The sequence below is a fragment of the Psittacula echo genome, assembly GCF_963264785.1.
Source record: "Psittacula echo genome assembly, chromosome: 11".
Lineage (NCBI taxonomy): Eukaryota > Metazoa > Chordata > Aves > Psittaciformes > Psittacidae > Psittacula > Psittacula echo.
In genome coordinates, this window is record NC_137746.1 from 14269981 (window position 1) to 14292914 (window position 22934).

Genomic DNA, 22934 nt, shown 5'->3' on the forward strand with positions numbered 1-22934 from the left:
TGCTCAGGAAGCCTCTGGACCGCGAGACCATGCCGATTCACCGTTTGGTGCTAACTGCGAGCGACGGGGGCCGTCCGGCGCTGACAGGCACTGTGGAGCTGGTGATCTGGGTGCTGGATGCGAACGACAACGCTCCCCAGTTCAACCAGTCGGTGTACAAAGTGCAGCTGCTGGAAAACGCTAAAGAGGGGACGTTGGTGGCTCGGGTGAACGCCACGGATCTGGATGCGGGGAGCAATGCTGAAGTGACATTCACAGCGAGTAATACTTTTCCCCAGAAAGGATTAAACATTTTTCTTTTGAATCCAGAAACAGGGGAAATCCGTCTAACGGGCGCCCTGGACTTTGAAGACGTCCATTCATACGAGATACAAATTGAAGCAACAGATCAGGGGACTCCCCCGCTATCAGGTCACTGCAAGGTGGTGGTGGAGGTGTTGGACGTGAACGACAACGCGCCGGAGGTGTGGGTGACGTCGCTGTCGGTGCCGGTGCCGGAGGACGCGCCGGTGGGGACGGTGGTGGCTCTGCTGAGCGTGTCGGACCGGGACTCGGGGGCGAACGGGCGCGTGCGCTGCACGGTGTGGCCGTCGGCGCCGTTCGGTCTGGTGTCGGCGTTCGCTGGCTCGTACTCGCTGGTGCTGCGGGAGGCGCTGGACCGGGAGCGAGTGTCGGAGTACGAGGTGGAGGTGCGGGCGGAGGACGGCGGGGCGCCGCCGCTGCGCGCCAGCCGGGGTCTGCGTGTGCCGGTATCGGACGTGAACGACAACGCGCCGGCGTTCGCGCAGGCCGTGTACACGGTGCTGGCGCGGGAGAACAACGCGGCAGGCGCGGAGCTGGCGCGGCTGTGGGCGAGGGACCCGGACGAGGCGGACAACGGGCGCGTGAGCTACTCGGTGTCGGAGAGCGGCGGCGGGGCGGCGGTGTCGGGCGGCGGGTGGCGTCCGGCGTCGAGCTACGTGTCGGTGGACGCGGAGAGCGGGCGTCTGTGGGCGCTGCAGCCGCTGGACTACGAGGAGCTGCAGGTGCTGCAGTTCGAGGTGCGGGCGGTGGACGCGGGGGAGCCGGCGCTGTGCGGCAACGCCACGGTGCAGCTCTTCGTGCTGGACGAGAACGACAACGCGCCGGTGCTGCTGCCGCCTGCCGGGGGCGGTCCGGGCGCCGGGGCCGCGGGCTCGGCGGCGTCGGGTGCGGGCTCGGCAGAGCTGTGGGCGTGGGCGACGTGGGGTGCGCCGGCGGGGCAGGTGGTGGCAAAGATCCGCGCTGTGGACGCGGACTCGGGCTACAACGCGTGGCTGCGCTACGAGCTGTGGGAGCCGCGGGGCAAGGGCCCGTTCCGCGTGGGGCTTTACAGCGGCGAGGTGAGCACGGCGCGGGCGCTGGAGGAGGCGGACGGCCCGCGGCAGCGCTTGGTCATCGTGGTGCGGGACCACGGCGAGCCGGCGCGCTCGGCCACGGCCACGCTCAGCGTGTCGCTGGTGGAGGGCTCGGAGGCTGTGCTGGCGGCTGCGGGCGTGGACTCTTCGGGGGTGGGGCTGCGGCTGGCGGAGGGCGGTGCATCAGCAGCATCGGCGACGACGACGACGAATGTGTGGCTGGTGGTGGCCATCTGCGTGGTGTCGAGCCTGTTTCTGCTGGCGGTGGTGCTGTATGGGGCGGCGCGGTGGGCGCCGCGTGCAGCCGTGCTGTCGGGTCCCGGTCCAGCCACGCTCGTGTGCGCCAGCGAAGTGGGGAGCTGGTCGTACTCGCAGCGCCAGAGCCGAAGCCTGTGTGTGGCGGACGGTGCGGGCAAGAGCGACCTGATGGTTTTCAGCCCCAACTTCCCTCCGCCGGCCGTTTCCGCAGTGAAAGAGACGCATCCGGAGGCGCCCTCTCTGTTGCAGACGGTCAGTGGCGCTCCCACTCTTCTTTTCCCGCCTGTAGCCCCTTTCCCCGACACCGTCTTCCCCAGTCGCCCTTCTCGCCCGCCCGGTAAGCAGGCGCTCTGTGAGCTGGGTTCAGCCCTCGGGCCTGAATGTGATAGGCGGTTGGCGGGCATCTTAGCATTTTCTTCCGAATTCTGTCCGGAGTACCCCAGCTCTGTTGATGGGTGAAGGGAAAGATCTCCCCAAGAATGTAATCCCTGGTTTTATGAGTGATGTTTTCTCATCTTTCCTGATTCTCCTCTGCAAGAGATTAGATGCCAGGTGACATTTGGGATTTCAGTAGTTTCCCTACTTGTGGTGGATTTTCTCCATTTTGATTTCCTCATCAGAGTTATAATGAAATTGAGGGATGCATTTTAGACTTCTCTGTGTGCTTTTGGAAGGATGTTGTAACTCTGCTCAGTAGGGGAGTTTTCAGACCAAGGACTGTGACTCACTGTATTTGCCAGAAAGGGGAAGTCCTTTTGTATTTCTGCATCGCTGAATCATGTTATAGATTTCCATTTCTCGCCTTTTGGATGCTCTTTCAGCATTTGTATCATCAGCATTGACAGCCTCAGGGATGAACTGGAAACCTTCTGTTGAAGGACCCCAAATTCTCCTCAACTTTAAGTAACATCGTAATGTTGTGCTATGCTCATGATGTCCAAATTGTGGATCAGTTTCATCAAAGATAACAAAACTTGAAGGGTCAGTTAAAGAGAGCCTGCTGAACACAGTGTTTATTACATTGTCTGTATGGTTTTTATGAGGCTCTTTTTCATGGCAACAGGTGTTGATTTCTACTTCTGACCGCTGAAGTAACATGACACACTGGGTAGCTTTGATGTTCTTTCAATATTTGCATCAGCAGGCACACTCTTACAAAGCAAAAAAACCCCTCATAACTAACCCCTCAATCCGAGTTGTCCTACAAAACCAAAATAATCTGTTACATTTGAAGGCTTACCAACATTTTTGTTGTTCTGTCAAAGAACATAATGAATTCCACTGCAATTTAGAGCTGTTCTGTTATCACCTTTTGAACATTTAAAGTGCTCTGCACAGAGTCTGTATGATACAATTGGCATGTAGTTTTATTTAAAGTGGTCTCATTGTTTGGAAGGGTGTCCAAATGCTGGAATGAGCTCTAATTTTTGCAGTGAAACAGAGGCATGTCAAGGAGGTGAGTGTGGAAGTGACCTTGAGTAGGCCCTGGACAACTGATGATATTGAGGGATGACCTTGAGTAGTGGGAAGACTTGCCTGAATTGGAAGTCTTTGGGAGGATCATGGGCCATGTAGCAAGGCAGTAATGGAGATGACATACTTTTCCTGAGAACACATCTCTCAGACTGGGGAGTGAGAGATGACCAGAGTAAAGCATGAAGCAGGAAATGCACAGCCTGTTCCTGTCCAGGATCCTTTCCCAGGATGCAGACAGTTTGGACTTGGAGGCCTTCTGGATCTTAAGGTAGTATGTGATACTGAAATGCCAACAATGTCTTTTGATTTTGAGAATATCTTTCACCAGGGATGGTTCCTTTTGCTGTTGCTGGCTGATGTAAGAAGTGTGTGGGTTAAGAGCTGGTGAGATGCTGACTGCTAAGTACTGTCTGATGAATCTTTTTGTTCCTGCTTTGGGAAAGTTGTTGTAGGAAGTTAATGTTTCAACCTGCTGTCCTTGTATAGTGGTGGGCATCTACAGCATTTCTACAGGCATTGATGTGGCTGTGACAGTTAGTTGGTTCTGCTGAGGCAGGATTTCTCAGGGTACATGAGGAGGTGGGTGTAATCTATGTTGCTCAACTTCCCGTCCTTGTGCACTTGCACTATCAGCCTTGGTAGAGATGGAGTGTCCTGCTGCCACACATGGCTCATTCTGATGTCTGGACATACACACCCAGCTCTGGTTTTCTAGCATCTGGTGTGGTCCTTGTGAAGAATAAGATCTGTGTGGCCTGGGACCACAGGTGTCAGAGCTCTAATCCAAACATTTTTAAGAACTCAATTTCCATTTGAACCTTAGTGTGCAGAAAAGGCATCACCCCATATATTGTGGTGCCAATTATGAGAGAAGATGTTTAAGTGCAAAGACCTGGGTCATGATCTGAGAGGGGATTAGAGCTGAGACATATCCTTGTGGTGCAGCAATCTTTGAGTAGTGTGGCAGTGATGACACTGAGTAAGGTCTGTGTCTCCATCATTGAAAGCATGACCTTGAGCAGTGAAGAGCTTTTGCCTTAAGGAAATGGAGATGCTGAGGAGAATGCAGTCTATGTCATTGGGGAATAACTGGAAAATTTCTGCTTAGTTGTGAAGCTCACATTTCCCATGGCATAGGATAGAGGATGCCAATAGATAACCTTAAGAGGTCTGGCTTGCAGGGCTGCTCACTTGGGATCCTCTAAGGGCCTCCAGAAGTTCTACATATCTATGCAGACTGGTGTCTTCAGTGCTTTTGAAAATAACTGCTGTATGTGCCTTTAATCATTTGGTTTTGACATGGAATGTCATTGATTAAAAAATGAGGATCTTTACAAATTTGTATCAGCTTTCTGTTCTTAGTCTTGTGAGGGAGGGGAAGAAGTGCTCGTCTTAATCAAGTTGTCTGCAAGCTTTCTCTTGCAGTAGATGGGATGGGTTTTTTTCTCTTTTCTTCTCCGTAGTGAAAAGGTCCATCCCTTGGTTTGGTTTTTTTTTTTTTTTCTTCTCTCATACTGTCAGTGTTTTGGGAACAGGGGATGAGATGGAGACTGTGGAATTTTGGCACCTGTCAGGTGGCTGGCTTTTGGGGAATATTCATGAGTGTGGGGGAAGGTTTTTCCACTCTTCCGAACTGATCATGTTCTTAAGAGAATTTCACTAGCTTTCAGCTTTCCTTCCTGCTTCCCCTTTGATAGAGATGCATGAGGGAGCACCATACAATGTTGAGCATTTTCAAAGGTTTTGGAGAACATGAGTAATTTTTTCTGTCCAGCATCCCCTGAGATTGCAGATAATGTTAAGGGACAAAGCCTGTCAAAACCGATTCTGCTGTACTGAAAGTGTTTCTTTTTCTGAAGATGACACCAGTGACACTACAGGTAAGTCACTTATTATAGAGAATGTGTTTGAGAAGCTGATGTACTTCTGTTGTCATTTAGTTGTGGTTCTTCCTGTTGTATCGACTGAATGTTGCCTGGATTGAAATGCCGGTAGGTTTGGGGCAGCAAAGCACCACCACCTGCCCTTGTTCCCTTCCTGCTGCTGCATGACAGAGGTTGAGAAGGTGGAAGCAAAGACAGATGAAGGAGGGACTTTGATGCGTTCCTTGGAGTGGATGCATTGGGCACTGAGGGGATGTTCTCGGTGAAAACGCTGTGGTGTTACCTTGGTGGCTTTAGTTTGTATGTGTGATGAGTGAATCATGCTGATGACGGGGAGCTATGTATGGCATGGGGACTAATGCCCTGGGAATGGAGGTTCTTGCTGTGTTGTTCTAGCAGAGCATACATGCCTGAAAAAAGAAGAATGATCTTGAAGTTCATTCTGCAGGTGGATGATGAGGGTGGAAGAATGGCTGTTTTGTCGAGGTACATGGAAAGCACTCAGGAGTTGTGGTTCACTCATGTTTTTTGAGCTTTTGGGAAGGGTTGTGTTGCTGAGCTGTGATGGGTTTGATTTTCTGAATGAGTTTCCCCTGAGTAGTTTGGAGTATTTGGAGTCTGTTTCATTAGAGGTTCCAGTACATGGTGCTTAGTCTTCTGTTACAAAGGGTGACGGATTCTGATCTGCTGTAGCAGAGCTGTTCTTTGCCATTTGATTGCCTTGCTCTGTTATTTGCTGGGTGCTTGAGAGGAGTGGAGGCTGTAGAGTTTGGCCTTCATTGTGAAGAGAGGGGAAGTTGAAGATGCATGGATGGGATGAAAGCAGGAAGGCTCTTCCATGACCAGAAGAATGGAAGGTGGTATGGAAGATGAATGAGAGCTCTTGCCAAAGGGCATTTCGGTGCTTCGTAGCAACCATGGTGGAACTATTTTAAGAACAATTTGGTAATGGACAAAAAGAACACAAGAAACAAGAATGGAAGCAGAAGAGAAATGGAGCAAAAGAGAGCACAGTGTAGCAAGAAATAAAAAGAGAACTAGCAAAAGAAATGTAGGAAAGGAAGTACTCAGTGGGAGAAAAAAATATAAAGGAGGAAGGATGATATGATTGAAGATGTTACCAGTTTGGTCTAATGTTGTCTGGAGATGCTAAATGGAGTTGAGGAACTCAGCATCCTCGGTACTCATGCACACTCTGCAAGGCTTTATTGAAGTGTGGTGAGGAAGAAGAATAAGGGTTCATGCTAAAGGGCCTGTCTATCCTTCCTTGTGAACGTCGTGTGTGCTTTGGGAATATATTTTATTAAAGGAAGTAAAGAACAGAAGAGACAAAGATGAAAGTGGAAGTGGAGTGTAGGAAACATAGGCAAGGGAAGGGAATGGAAAAGAAGACGTAAAGTAAAAAAGGAAAGAATATGAAGAGGGAAACAGAGAGAGAGACTAGCAGAAGGAAATGAAGAAGGAAAAAGGAAGGTTAGAAATGAAGGAGAGAAGAGATGATGACGAGCCCGCACCGAAGTCACTTCTGGTAGCGGAGCGGAACTGTTCAGTAGCTGCTCCTCCCGTGGTCAGAGCGCCGCGCTCCGGAGCTGCTGCCCTGTCATTAACAGGAATGTGTCCGTCTATAACGGTGTCTGCCGCGGCGCCGGAGCTGACTGGGAGCTGTCATCGAGAGAAGAGGAGAGATACTGGGGAGAAGTGACGGGAAAAGGGCTTAAAGAGCAAGATAGGGCTGGGCAAGGATGAAAAGGGAGAATGGAGAACCGATAAAACACTAAGAATTTGAGTAAAAAAAGAAAGATAAGAGAAGAATCAGGTGAAGAAAGAGGAAGAAGGAAAGAAAGGAATGTATGCAAGCAAAAAAACACGAAATAAGGAAAAAAAAAAAAGAAAAAACGAAAGAAGATAAAGGAAGGAAGAGGCTAGTGAGAGAAGCAGCCCGGGTCCGGAGGATTGGGCGGTGTCAGAAAGCGTGTGAGGCGTTGGAGCAGCACACGGTGTCGCTGCAGGCTCAGAAACGGCGTGTCGGCGGCTGTGCCCCGGTGCGAGCGGCAGAGAGCCCGGCTGTGAGCGCGGCGCGGGGAGGGCGGTGCGGGCTGGGCAGGAGAGCCGGCGCATCCGAGCGGCGGCGGGGAGCAGTGCGGGGCCCGGAACGGTGCCGAAGGCTGCGATGGCTATAAAGATGGGCATGTGTTGTGGTGCCTTGTTGTGGGTGCTGGTGCTGCAGTTGGCCTGGGCGCTGGTCGGCAGTCAGGTGCGGTACTCGGTGCCAGAGGAAGCCAAGGCCGGCACGGTGGTGGGCCGGCTGGCGCAGGACCTGGGCCTGGAGGCGGGGGAGCCGGAGGCGCGGCGGCTGCGGCTGGTGTCGCAGGGCCGGCGGGCGAGCGTGGAGGTGAGCGGGGCGAGCGGGGCGCTGGTGGTGAGCTCGCGGCTGGACCGGGAGGAGCTGTGCGGGAAGAGCGCGCCGTGCTCCCTGCGGCTGGAGGTGCTGGTGGAGCGGCCGCTGCGCGTCTTCCATGTAGAGCTGGAGGTCACCGACATCAACGACAACGCCCCAGTCTTCCCCGCTGCAAGGAAAAACCTCAGCATCGCGGAATTATCTACGCTGCCGGGGTCTCGGTTCCCGCTGGAGGGCGCATCGGATGCAGATGTCGGAGCCAATGCGCAGCTCTCGTATAGCCTCAGCCCCAGTGAGCATTTCGCTTTGGATTTACAAAAAAACGAGGAGGAGGGTGAGTCGTTATTCCTGGTGCTCAGGAAGCCTCTGGACCGCGAGACCATGCCGATTCACCGTTTGGTGCTAACTGCGAGCGACGGGGGCCGTCCGGCGCTGACAGGCACGATGGAGCTGGTGATCTGGGTGCTGGATGCCAACGACAACGCTCCCCAGTTCAACCAGTCGGTGTACAAAGTGCAGCTGCTGGAAAATTCTGAACGCGGTACTATAGTGTACAGAGTAACAGCCACGGATTTGGATGAAGGGGCGAACAGGAATGTCTCGTACTCTCTGCAGAACTTGTTTCCTCAGGATGGAAGAGACGTTTTCGGGATCGACAGAAATAGCGGAGAGATCCGACTCCAGGGAGACTTAGACTTTGAGGATATTGGTGTCTATCGCCTGCAAGTGGATGCGGCAGATCAGGGGAGCCCGCCTCTGTCTGGACACTGCAAAGTTGTGGTGGAGGTGCTGGACATGAACGACAATGCGCCGGAGGTGTGGGTGACGTCGCTGTCGGTGCCGGTGCCGGAGGACGCGGCGGTGGGGACGGTAGTGGCACTGCTGAGCGTTTCGGACCAAGACTCGGGGGCGAACGGGCGCGTGCGCTGCACTGTGTGGCCGCCGGCGCCGTTCGGTCTGGTGTCGACGTTCGCTGGCTCGTACTCGCTGGTGCTGCGGGAGGCGCTGGACCGGGAGCGAGTGTCGGAGTACGAGGTGGAGGTGCGGGCGGAGGACGGCGGGGCGCCGCCGCTGCGCGCCAGCCGGGGTCTGCGTGTGCCAGTGTCGGACGTGAACGACAACGCGCCGGCGTTCGCGCAGGCCGTGTACACGGTGCTGGCGCGGGAAAACAACGCGGCAGGCGCGGAGCTGGCGCGGCTGTGGGCGACGGACCCGGACGAGGCGGACAACGGGCGCGTGAGCTACTCGGTGTCGGAGAGCGGCAGCGGGGCGGCGGTGTCGGGCGGCGGGTGGCGTCCGGCGTCGAGCTACGTGTCGGTGGACGCGGAGAGCGGGCGTCTGTGGGCGCTGCAGCCGCTGGACTACGAGGAGCTGCAGGTGCTGCAGTTCGAGGTGCGGGCGGTGGACGCGGGGGAGCCGGCGCTGTGCGGCAACGCCACGGTGCAGCTCTTCGTGCTGGACGAGAACGACAACGCGCCGGTGCTGCTGCCGCCTGCCGGGGGCGGTCCGGGCGCCGGGGCCGCGGGCTCGGCAGCGTCGGGTGCGGGCTCGGCAGAGCTGTGGGCGTGGGCGTCGTGGGGTGCGCCGGCGGGGCAGGTGGTGGCAAAGATCCGCGCTGTGGACGCGGACTCGGGCTACAACGCGTGGCTGCGCTACGAGCTGTGGGAGCCGCGGGGCAAGGGCCCGTTCCGCGTGGGGCTGTACAGCGGCGAGGTGAGCACGGCGCGGGCGCTGGAGGAGGCGGACGGCCCGCGGCAGCGCTTGGTCATCGTGGTGCGGGACCACGGCGATCCGGCGCGCTCGGCCACGGCCACGCTCAGCGTGTCGCTGGTGGAGGGCTCTGAGGCGGCACTGGCTGCCGCGAGCTCGGGCTCTTTGGGGGCGGGGCTACAGCCGGCGGAGAGCGGCGAACTGGCTGCGGCATCGGCGACGACGACGAATGTGTGGCTGGTGGTGGCCATCTGCGTGGTGTCGAGCGTGTTTCTGCTGGCGGTGGTGCTGTATGGGGCAGCGCGGTGGGCGCCGCGTGCAGCCGTGCTGTCGGGTCCCGGTCCGGCCACGCTCGTGTGCGCCAGTGAAGTGGGGAGCTGGTCGTACTCGCAGCGCCAGAGCCGGAGCCTGTGTATGGGGGACGGTGCAGGCAAGAGCGATCTGATGGTTTTCAGCCCCAACTTCCCTCCACCGTCTTGCCTCGCAGCAGAGAACGGTTCTTCTGGGAAGGGACCGTCTATCTCCCCGATTGCTTCAGCCGCGGTAAGTGTATTCACAAATTAAGGGTTTTTTTTCTCTCAGTTGGGTAGTTTCATTTACTCGTGAATTAGGAGACTGAGGTCATATTTTGCATTGAAAGGATGTGTGGAAATATACAGTTTAAACCTGTCCTTAAAGGTGGACATCTCGAAGTTGGCTGCATTTTGTTGTAGTGTTTTCTCATCTAGGTGTTTCATGGTTTTGCTTATTATTATTTGTGATGGTTCTTCTGATATGAAGATTCCCGTTGCCTTGCCTTTTGGTCTTTTATTTTTTAACTTGAGACAATGTTCCTCAAGAAGTTACTGTAAAACTTTGGTCATCCCACTGGCCTTCTCGGAAACTTCTTGGTCATCTCTTCACTATGTTAAGAAGGTAGGACCTACACAAAATATTCAAAGTGTTCGTGAACCTTATATTTCTGCAAGCATTAATTAAATTCATTGTTTTCTTGCACAGTCTCTGAAGTTTCACCTTTCTGATTGGCACTGAGAACTTAGCTGACATAATTCACGTATCACAAGATCTTGATGCCAAAGATGTAATTTCAGAACCTGGCATTATCTTTCCAGAGTCAATCACAGTTCTGGTGAAGCTGCATTTTTCCTCCTCTGCTCAGCTTTGTGGTGTCCTTCCTGGAAAATCTTTTGCCATTTTCCTACCTAGGTCTTCAGGGTCAATGACTCTTTCCTAAGTTGTTCTTCTGAGCAGAGCTGTGATTTAACTCTGCTCTGCAGACTAATAGCTCCTGTAATCTTTGTGACATCTCTCTCCATGACTTTTTGAGAACCTTTGATGATCTATTAAATGGCACAGTTCTGACAAAGATCTCTGCCCGACAGCTGTGTTGATCTTAGTATTTTGTTGAAGTGACCAGATCTGATTTTTCTGCCATCTGCTATCATGACTTGAGTGCCTCTTCCAGCCTTACCTCATTCTGTAGAGTATTTTCAGTTGTGTACCTTTTCCTGTTTTACAGGTAGGGCAGCTTTTTTAGTCCTGGCTGCTTTGCAGTGCTGTTTTCCAGTCTTTTCTTAATCAGAAGTCTTTCCTCCCTTTTGATTCTCCTCTGAATGATAGATGATGCAGAGTGACCACAGTTGGACCACAGAACTCCACATTCTTCTCTGTTCACCTTGCATGTTATGGTTTGTAATGTACTACAGAATTATTATGGTCATGGACAAGATAGTAGAAGCATTTAATGTTGCTCTTTTTGAAGTGTGATGTAAATGTTCTTTCTAATATAAAATACTTATTAATAGAAGCGCATGAACAGAGGTAGGTGTGATTGCTAGAGAGGTAGGTAGATGCATTGCTAGAGGACTTGGTTTGGGTGGGTGAATACATCTGTGGAAGCACCTCAGCTATGGTTCCTGACTGTGCTAGTTCCATGTACTCTGCAGTGGTAGGCTTTGAATACCCCAGAAAATAAACTTTGGTCTTGTTGTGTGAGCTCCTTATGATGAATCGTGTGAATATGAACTGGGATGACACTTGAAACTCCTGGTACCGCCATAGGCTCCATGATTTAGCTTGTCTTCCTCAGAAGATGTCAGTAATTGTGTGTGAAAGCCATGCTGCCAGATGGTGTTGTCTCTGATTTCAGAATTTGTGCCCTTTGCCATCACTGTGGGTCACTCTCTTGTAACCTCTTAAGGTGAGCTTTACCTCAACAGAATGATGTGAGGCTTCAGGTTTCATTTCCATATCTGCCTTCATGGCAGTGGATATAGGAATGCTGGCAGTAAAGCAGGGATTTCAGAGTCTTGACAAAAACTGTTTGTTTTTCTAGCCCTTCTCTCCTGAAATCAGTAACAGTGATCCTTGAACTTTGCCCTGGCAATGGAGACATGGAAATAAATCAAGACAACTGTTAGAATAGCAATAGTGTAATTAAAGATGACCTATTGACAGACCTAGTTGGATTGTTTTAGCATTTGGTATCTTCATTTGGTTTTGACCTCATTTTGCATCATTTTTGCTTCTTGGTGGAACCAGCAACTCAATACCATGTGAAATCCGTCTTGTATTGCTGCCTGGCCCGCAAGGAGGGTTAGTAGCTAGGGTCTGTGGTTGTGTAGAGAAGGGGCTATGACGTGTTTACATCAGTGGATAAGATGGGAGCCTGGAAATACGGTGTAAGACAAACTGAACTCTGCCAGAGCACTGATATGACCCTTTTGTGTAGTGTTCAGTTACATCATGGGTAGATGGCTGTACTCTATATCCTGTAGCAGCTCATCTCAATCAGTAATGGGTGCATTGTCTTGCTGTGCTCTGAGAGCCTGTCTGTCAAAAAAGGTAAGAAAGAACTTGTCATTCATCGTACACCTACAAGTGGGGAATAAAACTTCCAGGAAATATATCACTGACAGAGATAAAAACTATTAGAGATGTTCCCTAAGCTATTTCACCTTTCCAAGAGGATTTGTGCTATGTGGGTTATGCATAGAATGACATACAGAGTTAGGGAGTCACTGATGGAGTTGAAAGACTTTGGAATTTGTATGCATCTGTGGTTTCTTATGTTGGATCAAGGCAAAACCATTCTATAACAGACAGACACAGTTATTCTTTGTAATATAATGGCCTTATACTATTATTTACTGTATGAAAACCAAGGGGAGTTGTACAACTACATCACTGTTACAAAGCCATGAAAAAGGAAGCAATTTCTGCTTGCTTTTAGCATTGCTGCACTAGACAAAAATAAATTCCATGTGAATCTATGTCTTCTGGAGACCTGAGTAATTTCCACAAATGGAAGATCAAGGATACAGTTTTCTTCTGGAGAGGGAACAGCTGAATTTTATTCACAAAGAAAGAAAGAAAGAAATGAGGAAACTGAGTTGTACTTCATCAGCAAAGTGTAGGGGAGACAAAGCCAGAAGATCAGAAGTGGAGTAGGCTCTTTTCGATGAAGACCTTCCCAGGTGTGATTCCTGGGTTAAGGTAGGTGTTTAAGGAAACATTTTGACAAGTATCTATCATTTAAAATGCCTTTAGGAAAAGAAAGAGAAAAGAGAAGAGGAAAGAGGAGAGACGAGTGGAGAAAAGAGAGAAGAAAAGGTAAAAGAGGACAAAAGAGAGGACAGAAGAGGAAACGAGGAGAGAGAAGAGAGGAGAAAAGAAGAGGGATGAGGACAAGAGAGAAGAGGAAACCGCCACTTTTTATTGTTTTCGAAGAAGGGAAACTTTGCAAAGAGAAAGCGCTGAGTTTGGTGGCCTAGCGGGTGAGCCAAGAGCCCGTCCTTCCAGGAACAGAGCGCGGCGCACAGAGCCTGCCACTGACGGAAGCAAATGCGGTCGGTCACCAGGTGCCGCTGTTGGCCGTGGAGACGCCGGAAGCCTGCGAGAGGCGGCCCCTCCTCCCTGAACCGCTGAAACGGCCACCGTCAGCTCAGCGGGAGACAGAATGAGGCTGACTGGGAGGAGCGGCGGCCCGGGTCTGCCGGGGAATCCCTAAGGCGAGCCACCGAGCGGCGGCTGAGAACCGTGCGGGGCCGGACCGGTGCCGGCGGAGGCGATGGGCTTGTGTCGGGGTGCCTTGTTGCGGGTGCTGGTGCTGCAGTTGGTCTGGGCGCTGGTCGGCGGGCAGGTGCGGTACTCGGTGCCAGAGGAAGCCAAGGCTGGCACGGTGGTGGGCCGGCTGGCGCAGGACCTGGGCCTGGAGGCGGGCGAGCCGGAGGCGCGGCGGCTGCGGCTGGTGTCGCAGGGCCGGCGGGTGAGCGTGGAGGTGAGCGAGGCGAGCGGGGCGCTGGTGGTGAGCTCGCGGCTGGACCGGGAGGAGCTGTGCGGGAAGAGCGCGCCGTGCTCCCTGCGGCTGGAGGTGCTGGTGGAGCGGCCGCTGCGCGTCTTCCATGTAGAGTTGGAGGTCACCGACATCAACGACAACGCCCCGGTCTTCAATGTAAGAGAGGAAGCCCATAACATCGCGGAATCGTCGCTGCCGGGGTCTCGGTTCCCGCTGGAGGGCGCGTCGGATGCAGATGTCGGAGCCAACGCTCAGCTCTCGTATAGCCTCAGCCCCAGTGAGCATTTCGCTTTGGATATACAAAAAATGGAGGAAGAGTCGTTATTCCTGGTGCTCAGGAAGCCTCTGGACCGCGAGACGATGCCGATTCACCGTTTGGTGCTAACTGCGAGCGACGGAGGCCGTCCGCCACTGTCGAGCACAGTGGAGCTGGTGATCTCGGTGCTGGACGCCAACGACAACGCTCCCCAGTTCAACCAGTCTGTGTATAAAGTGAAAGTCTTAGAGGGTTCAGAACCAGGGACTCAGTTAATCACACTCAGTGCCGCGGATTTGGACCAAGGCATTAGTAGTGATGTCATGTATTTATTTAATAAACATGTCACCGCAGAAGTTAAAGAAATGTTCTCGATCGACGAAAACAAAGGAGAAATGAGGCTTCGGGGAAATTTAGACTACGAAGAAAAGGATAGTTACGAGATCGCAATAGAAGCAAGAGACAAAGGCTTCCCGCCGCTGTCAGGTCACTGCAAAGTTGTGGTGGAGGTGCTGGACGTGAACGACAATGCGCCGGAGGTGTGGGTGACGTCGCTGTCGGTGCCGGTGCCGGAGGACGCGGCGGTGGGGACGGTAGTGGCACTGCTGAGCGTTTCGGACCAAGACTCGGGGGCGAACGGGCGCGTGCGCTGCACTGTGTGGCCGCCGGCGCCGTTCGGTCTGGTGTCGACGTTCGCTGGCTCGTACTCGCTGGTGCTGCGGGAGGCGCTGGACCGGGAGCGAGTGTCGGAGTACGAGGTGGAGGTGCGGGCGGAGGACGGCGGGGCGCCGCCGCTGCGCGCCAGCCGGGGTCTGCGTGTGCCAGTGTCGGACGTGAACGACAACGCGCCGGCGTTCGCGCAGGCCGTGTACACGGTGCTGGCGCGGGAAAACAACGCGGCAGGCGCGGAGCTGGCGCGGCTGTGGGCGACGGACCCGGACGAGGCGGACAACGGGCGCGTGAGCTACTCGGTGTCGGAGAGCGGCAGCGGGGCGGCGGTGTCGGGCGGCGGGTGGCGTCCGGCGTCGAGCTACGTGTCGGTGGACGCGGAGAGCGGGCGTCTGTGGGCGCTGCAGCCGCTGGACTACGAGGAGCTGCAGGTGCTGCAGTTCGAGGTGCGGGCGGTGGACGCGGGGGAGCCGGCGCTGTGCGGCAACGCCACGGTGCAGCTCTTCGTGCTGGACGAGAACGACAACGCGCCGGTGCTGCTGCCGCCTGCCGGGGGCGGTCCGGGCGCCGGGGCCGCGGGCTCGGCAGCGTCGGGTGCGGGCTCGGCAGAGCTGTGGGCGTGGGCGTCGTGGGGTGCGCCGGCGGGGCAGGTGGTGGCAAAGATCCGCGCGGTGGACGCGGACTCGGGCTACAACGCGTGGCTGCGCTACGAGCTGTGGGAGCCGCGGGGCAAGGGCCCGTTCCGCGTGGGGCTGTACAGCGGCGAGGTGAGCACGGCGCGGGCGCTGGAGGAGGCGGACGGCCCGCGGCAGCGCTTGGTCATCGTGGTGCGGGACCACGGCGATCCGGCGCGCTCGGCCACGGCCACGCTCAGCGTGTCGCTGGTGGGAAGCGCTGAGGCGGCACTGGCTGCCACTGACTCCGGTTCCGCGAAGGCGGGGCTACGGCCGGCGGAGGGCGATGCATTGGCGGCGGCATCGGCGTCGATGACGACGACGACGACGACGAACGTGTGGCTGGTGGTGGCCATCTGCGCGGTGTCGAGCCTGTTTCTGCTGGCGGTGGTGCTGTATGGGGCGGCGCGGTGGGCGCCGCGGGCCGCCGTGCTGTCGGGTCCTGATCCCGCTACGCTCGTGTGCGCCAGTGAAGTGGGGAGCTGGTCGTACTCGCAGCGCCAGAGCCGGAGCCTGTGTATGGGGGACGGTGCAGGCAAGAGCGACCTGATGGTTTTCAGCCCCAACTTCCCGCCGCCGCCTCCGTGCCCCACAGCAGAGAACTGTTCTGCTGAGAAGGGCCCTTCTCTCTCCCCTTTTGCTTCAAGTGTGGTAAGTGTATTTGCAAGTTATTATTATGATTTTTTTCTTCCTCTCTCTCATATAGTTTTGTTTATTCGTCACTTTCGTTGAATAACTGAGGTATCAAAACACTTTTTCTGTGGTAGTATTTTTGCGATGTTTTAGGCTTTTTTTGTTGTTGTTGTTGATTATGTTGATTTAGCCGTATTTATTCTCGTTGGATGTGTGTGTTTCCCGTTTGAAATTTCACTGTTTGTCTATCTGATCCCTTTTTAATTATTTCGGGTGCATTTCTTTTATTTCTTTTATTTAGGATCCATTTTCTTTTTTATTTCATTAATTTCTGGTCCATTTCTTTTAGTTCTCTTGTGTAGGATGTTATGTTTACCCATATTTTTATGTTTGTAAGTTGTGGGTTTTTTTCCCCACTACTTGGCATCAGATGACAGTATTGGCTTTAGCAGATCTTTCATTTCCGTTTTTTAGTGTCCTTAAACACCCGGGATGTGCCCAGGTGTTCGGTTTCTCCCTCAAGCTGACTGCAATTAGAGCCCTAGTTATTTTGGAAACCAGGTTTGTTTAGGCTTGGTTTGATGAATATTTGTTCAGTTGTGCAACGGCTCGCTCGGGTTTTTATTGCTTCAGAAGTTGGTTGGTTCGTGTTTTGTACAAATTTTAAGAAGCTGAACTACATCAAGTGACAGGTATGGTGTGCCAGGAGAGTCAGAAATTTTGGTGAAGGTTCTGAGTACTCTTCTGCTTCTGGAAGTCCGTGTAAAGCATGAGGGAAGTGGAGCAAGATACAGAATTCTGTGGAGAGCTCTTTGAGGAGAGGATGCTCCCCAGCATTCCCCTGCTATTCTATACCACCATGTTTGTGTTGTTCTGTCATCTGTTCTACCCCATCTGTTCCCTAGTGTGCTGTGGGGAGGAGAGTTGAAAGCTGGTAGAAGTCGAGAAACGGAGGAGGTGTAGTTAAGGGAAAAGTGGAAGCGAGATCATCTATATACCGAGTAGGCTGGGGATGGTGGGTAGAAAATGTTTGATTCTCCCAGCAGAAGAAGCAGGGAAACACAGATTCAGCAGGGAAGAAATTTTCTGTACTGGTTTCAACATTGTTTTCTCTCTGTAGCATGTGATTGTTTAGTTACGGGGTTGTTTTAGTACCTTTATAGAAGGAGCTGATCCTGGCCATGCACTGAATCAACTCTTTTAAATTAAATGTCCAGGGTCATGTTTAGTGTTCCTTGTTCGATGTTAAGAACTGTTAGAAACTTGATAGAACTTGCATGGGGAAAAGCGGTATCTTGTATCTGATTCAGTTTTTGTTATAGTATAAAACCAACGCCTGTAGCGCTGATGGAGTAGTAAGAACAAGCAGTACTTGTGTATTATTCTTTCATGTTACGTGCTTAATTCACCAAGGACACCTGTTTGGAAAACTATCATAGTTTTATGGCAAAGTGACTTCTGTAATGCAATGTATTTCTTTTGTGAATGTGTATTTTGTTGGATTTGTACTAATAGAAGTGTTTTAGATGAAAGATGACTAAACAAACTTGTAGATCGTTGTTTCCAAGATGACAAAGATGGTGCTTACGGGTGTACAGCACAGGCTGGGATCTGCTCGGCTAGGGAGCAACTCTGTGGAAAGAGACCTGGAAGTCCTGGTGGACACAGGCTCAATAGGAGTGAACAGTGTGCAGCTGCAGCAAAGAAAGTCAACAGGATGTTGGGGAACACCAACAAGGGCACCACCAGCACAGATAAAGAAGTCATCCCACTCAGTGCTTGTCAGGCCACACCTGGAATACTGTGTCCGGTTTTGATCCCTGCTATATGAAAAAGATGTGAGCAGGTTGGCAAGAGTCCAGAAAAGGGCCACAGAGATTATACAAGGACTGAGAAGCCATATGAGGAAAGGCTGAGAGAGCTGGGCTTGTTCAGCCTTGAGTAAAGAAGGCTCAGAGAGACTTTATCACCATGTTCCAGTATTTAAAGGGTGGGCACAAAGAAGATGTAGACCCCCTTTTTACAAGGAGTCACATGGAAAAGATGAGGGGTATTGGGACAAGTTACTGCTGGGGAGATTCAGGTTGGACACTAGAGGAAAAGTTTTCACAATAAGAAAACAATCCATTGGAATAATCTTCCCAGGGAAGTGGTGGATTCCCCAGTGTTGAAACTTTTAAGATTTGGCTGGGCAGGGTGCTAGGTCATCTAGTTTAGGTCATGTTTTGCCAAGAGAGGCTGGACCAGATGAACCTTGAGGTCTCTTCCAACCTGGGATTCTGTGATTCTGTGTCCATCTTGGAAAAAATCATAGGAGTGGGTTATCTCCCGCTCATCCACAGAAAAACCTGAGCGTGTCCCACAAATTTATCTTTCCTTTCTACATCTACTTTAGATCGCTTTATATATGAGTTCTTTGTGTATTTCCTGGGGATTGTTTTTCTAGTCTCCATTGACCAAGTCCGATTGCTCATGTGGTTAAGGGGGAGTGAGTTATCGCCTCTTCAGTATGTGCGAACTATCTTCCCTTGGGAGCAGCAAGGCTTATGTAGGGCTGTCGCTTTCTTCCCTGAGTTCACATGGAAGGCAGGAACAGCAAAGCGCGACTCTTCTGGTTCCATTTATAAGAAAGTTTAACTAATCCTGTAGAAGTGGACCGAAAAACACGGGTGTGGGAAGCACCTTGTTTCCTTGGACGATGATTAAGGGTGATGTAGAATCTCTTAATGCTGATCGTTTGGGGCAGGAGAGGCTTTGGATTTTGGATGGGTTTTTTTTTGTTTCTGTGACTGCAGTAATGAATTGAAGATCTGAAAGGGATTTACTATAGACGTACACTGTCAGGAAATATTTCCGTATTTCTTTCAGAAACATAAAGCAATCTTGACTTTAGAAACGGAGCTCGTGGATGCTTTTTTTATGTGGATGCTTTTACTTCTTAGCATGGTCTGGGCGGGAATCGTTAGCAGAAGGCGCTAGAATATTCAGTCAGTGGCTTGAATAGAAGATATCAAGTTCGCACAGGGTTTTCGGTCCTTGAAAGCCCAGGCTCTCATCTCATCCCGCCGCATGTTGGTTTGGAGGATGACCCTGGTGAGCTGAGCTGCTGTCGGCATAACGTGCTCGGCTGCGCTTCCGCGGGAGCTCCGGAAGCAGAGCGGTAGCTGCAGCGCCCACCCCACCGAGGTGGCCGGGGTCTGTGTTGCAGCTTCGCAACTGGGGATTTTGCAGGCAGGGGAATGCTCAGGGGAGCTGCTGAAGACGCCGGGTGTTGGCTCAGAGCTGCTCTGCAGCACGAGCGAGTCTGGTCCCCTGAGCCCGCTTTCTCTGCTGTCGTCCTCCCCGGCAGCTTCCTCAAAGCCACTGGGGGTACGTCCTCGCGTTCAAGAGACGAGTTTTTGCCTGCGACATAGTCAATAGCACGTTCTGGGTCCGTATTTCTGTGGCTTGATATGGGTAATGAGGATTTTTCTGGGCTTCGCTGAAATCCAAAAATCCTCTGCAGACGAGATTGTTCTCCCGGGCTCCTTTTAAGTCATCTTGTCTCCCACTGTCCCTACATAGGAGCTGCGAGCGCCTGTGGCTTGTTGAAGGGTATCCTGACATTGCTACCCTCTCTGCCAGCCCCCGCGGAGGCGGAGGGAGGGAGGCGGCAGAGCTTTGGGAGCAACAGCGGAGCTGCTCAGCTCCCACGGGTAACGATTCCCATGGGAGGCACTGCGGGCTGCCTTCCAGGCGGGACCCCGGGAGGGAGGAGCACGGTGTTTTGGGCTGCTTGTGGTACCGCCTTCCCTGCACTCTTCCCCGCCCGAAGGAGCCCCCGTGGAAAGGCGGTAGTGGGGATCTTGCACGTCCATCCTTGGCTCCGCGTTGGCTAATTGGGCTCTGTCGAAGGAAGAGCTCCGCTTTCCTCTGTCCGCAGGCAGATCCTGTTTACTACCGGGCTCCTGTCAGAGTACGAGCTCTTCATCTGCTCCCTCCAGGCGGAGATAAAGAGCGGGACTGCCGGTAGGTTCGTGGGCAGCTGCCGCCGCTGTCGCTCCTCCGGGCGGATCCAGCCCCTCTGGCTGTCTCCCAGTTTAACACCAGTGAGCGCCCTGAGATATTCCCACGCCTCGGTACCGAGAGGGACGTGTCCTACAAACTGCCGCCGAGAGCTCTGCTCCCGCACCACCTCCGCGGTAGTACCCGCGGAAAAGGCACCTTCAAACACGCGTGGTGCAGCCGTATGATCTGCAGCTCCGGGATAACCCGGGTTTACTATTCACTCTATTCACCTTCCCTCCCCTCCCCTCCCCTCCTTTGTTGGCTTAACAGTCCCTTCTGCTCGCTGCCATTGTTTTAAGCACACTGTGCACGGTCGGACTCATGACGTCTTATTACGTCTTATTATCACAGGGAATGTCTGGCTAAAAATATAAGACGGGGCGGGAGCAAGAGCATGGGGAGGTTCTTAGGCGGTGTTAAGGTAGTACTCTCTTGCGGAAGGGTGTGGTGGTAGTTCTCTGAGAGCGGGACGGGGTGAGAGGGTTTGTGTGGTGTTGAGGGAGATCTCAGAGCTCCAGCTGGTGCCTGGAATCGCCAAGCGTTGAATTCCTCGGGTCAAACCAGCTTTAAGAATGATGCAAGCCCTGGGAAGGATAGGAACCGGTTTGGAGGTGGCACACTAAGGCAAAGTGACATCAAAGATGAGGCCTTTTAACCATTATCAGCTTTAATACCAAGGAAAGTGTTTCCATTGGTGATGTTTCATGCGACTGTTGTGCAAATAACGTAATTACTGTAAGCGACTTAAGATGGAGAGATCTTTGAGATTGGAGAGCCTGAAAAGAGAGGCTAGGTGGAAGGGCGGCCAAGTAAGTGTGGGAGTGGAGAAAAGGAGATAATAGGACAAGGGATGCCCAAATATTAAAGCAAGTTTGTAAGGTTTAAAAACGTTTAAAAAGAATTGATAGCATGTTCTCTTAGAGCCTTCTAAAGAAGCATTAGGCAATGCTACAAAATTAGATGTAGCAGAAAGCTGAGGAAGTTATTTAGATGCTAAATGAGTAGTAAAGGAGTGATTTAAAGACAGATTTGGTGTAGGCTGCCAAATACTTCTCAGAAGGTGAGTAGATCTTGGGAAGAGGCAAATGTGTGATTACTTTGATTTTGGCCAGTGTGTATCAATCAGTTTCTGCTAATGCTGCTGGTATTTCAGGCTGTGGTATGCACAACCACAGCTTGTTATTACAGTATGAAGATTTATAGAAAATGTGCCTTTGAGAGGGTTTATGTGTTCAGCAGGAGGATCTTGGCCCCAGAATTATTGGATTTCTTTGTTGCAAACCCAGTCACAGAAGGATGAGCAAAGGCTGTGTGTGTTTTACCTGTGTGTGTCTTTCAGTCACCAACACCCAGCTGCCCTGGCCTTCCCAAGGGGATAGATTTATCTTCGCTGCAGGCCAATGTTAAGGGAAATTCATCAGTCTTTCCTGTAGCCTTGATAGGTGTAACTGTATTAATTCAGGGTGTTTATGTCTGTGCATCACTACAGAGCAGTAAAGCTAACAACTCTTTTATATATTGTAGAAGGCATTGTATGTTGGCAGAACAGGAGCTCAGGGCAAATTTGGGATAGTGAGAGTCTGGATGACAACTTTATAGTAATTAAGTTGGAACTGGGGATTTCTGCAGTTAGCAATCGAGGACAAACCCACTGAGGTAAACTGTGTATAGTTAATACTTGCATTGTATACTGTATGCAATGGTCCACTGAAAAAATTTACATAGTGTGTGAATTAAGGTGGGTGCACCCCCAGCTCCTGTAGCTGTAAGGGCTGTTGGAACATCAACACAATAGAAGTAAAATGCAACACTTGGGTACTGCCAGGGGTGCCTAGAATGAAAAAGTAATGCTATCTGCAGGTACTGACCAAGGCCCACTCCAGTGCAGGCAGGATGGGAACCTCACTGTGAGGTTTTGCTGAGTTGTGAGGATGTAAACAGAGGTATTGATTTTTTTGGTATTATTATTTGATGTACAACTTCTGGCTGTGCTCCCAATTCTCTCCTGTTTTGAAAGGCCCTGATAATATGTATAACTGAAATGTACCTTTTCACTTGCCTGGAAATTCTCAGCTGCATAAAGAAGCACAATGAATGCACGAAGTGTTAAGATTTGTTCTTGTTGCACATTTATAGCCTCTTCCTTTTGAGCAATCAGGATCTCATGGTAACAAGCTCTCACAGAAGGAAGCTGAAAGTGGAGGACACTGCAGATGTTGTCAGGGCTTGAAGCCCATCTGTGTAAACTGCTACTGAAGGTCATTCTGGGAAGGTTTTCCAGGGAGATATTTGGAAATGCTTTCTCCATCTCTTCAGCCACAGTTGCAAACAGTGCCCATGGTGCAAAAAGTCAGGGAAGCAGAGAGATCTGATTTTATTTTTTCAGTTGTTATCTGCTGTCTCTCTGTGGTATCAGATCATCTCTCCCCACAGTTCCAGGCATGTCCTAAACCAACATCTCTATGGCTCCAATATTTACTTCTTTAAGAGTAATTCCACTGCAGCAGCCCACCCGAGCTATCCCCATCCTGCTCTGATGGGCTGGATGAGGGCTTGTCTGTGGCTGTAAGTGGTCCAGCTGGGGAGAATCGAAGGAGACATCCCTCTCTCCAATAATCCGTTTTAATTTCCTTTGGCCAGAAGGCAAAGGAGGAAAGAGGCTTTCTCCTTTTTTCCCACTTTTCCTTTTATTTTTAATTTTTTCCAACCATTTTTTTTTTTTTTTTTTTTTTTTTTCACCTTCTCCTGCCCTCCTCGCTTTCGTTTATTTTGAAATTTCACAGGGGTAGAGCTAGCTGCCTCCTTGAATTGTGCTCTTAAGACCCCTCTGGGAAACGCTGTGCTCAGCTGTGCTGCGCTGCTCCGTGTTTAGCCGACGCCTGTCACTTCTCATACGCGTTTCTCTTCCACCGCGGTGCGCTGACAGCGTGCGGCTCCGCACCCTCTCACTGCCTCTCCCGCAAGGAGCAGGGGGAGGGAAGGGCGGAGGGCGTGGGGGGAGCATCTCTCCTTCACGGAAACGCATCCATGTGCGGAGCCCCCTCGGATCTCTGTCGGGGCGTTAAAAAGCAAGAAACAAGAGGGGGAGAAGCGGCGGCGAGGGAAGCGCAGACACCCCCCTTCGATCGACCCTCCCCCCCCAGGCGGCGCAGGTGACACCGCGGCCTCTGGGTGGCGTCTAACGGACGCGCGGAGCTGTCGCGCCGGGCACAGCGAGCGACGGGCGCAGCGGAGAGGAGCTGCCGCCTTTCCCCGCA

At 52.2% G+C, this 22934-nt stretch overlaps 1 protein-coding gene and 1 pseudogene across 2 annotated transcripts in view; both read left to right on the forward strand.

Annotated features, from left to right (window-relative positions):
- Positions 1-6589: 6589 nt before the first annotated feature.
- Positions 6590-22934, forward strand: part of LOC308225918 (protocadherin alpha-C2-like) — a gene marked incomplete at both ends in the record, with an annotated part of 89033 nt that continues 72688 nt past the window's right edge. The window contains one exon of the mRNA XM_080627150.1: positions 6590-9650. Within this exon, the coding sequence (XP_080483276.1) occupies positions 7164-9650 (2487 nt within the window). The remainder of the gene's footprint in view (positions 9651-22934) is intronic.
- Positions 13171-16655, forward strand: LOC308225842 (protocadherin alpha-6 pseudogene; annotated as a pseudogene). The gene has a single exon. The product of its transcript is annotated as a protocadherin alpha-6 pseudogene (transcript).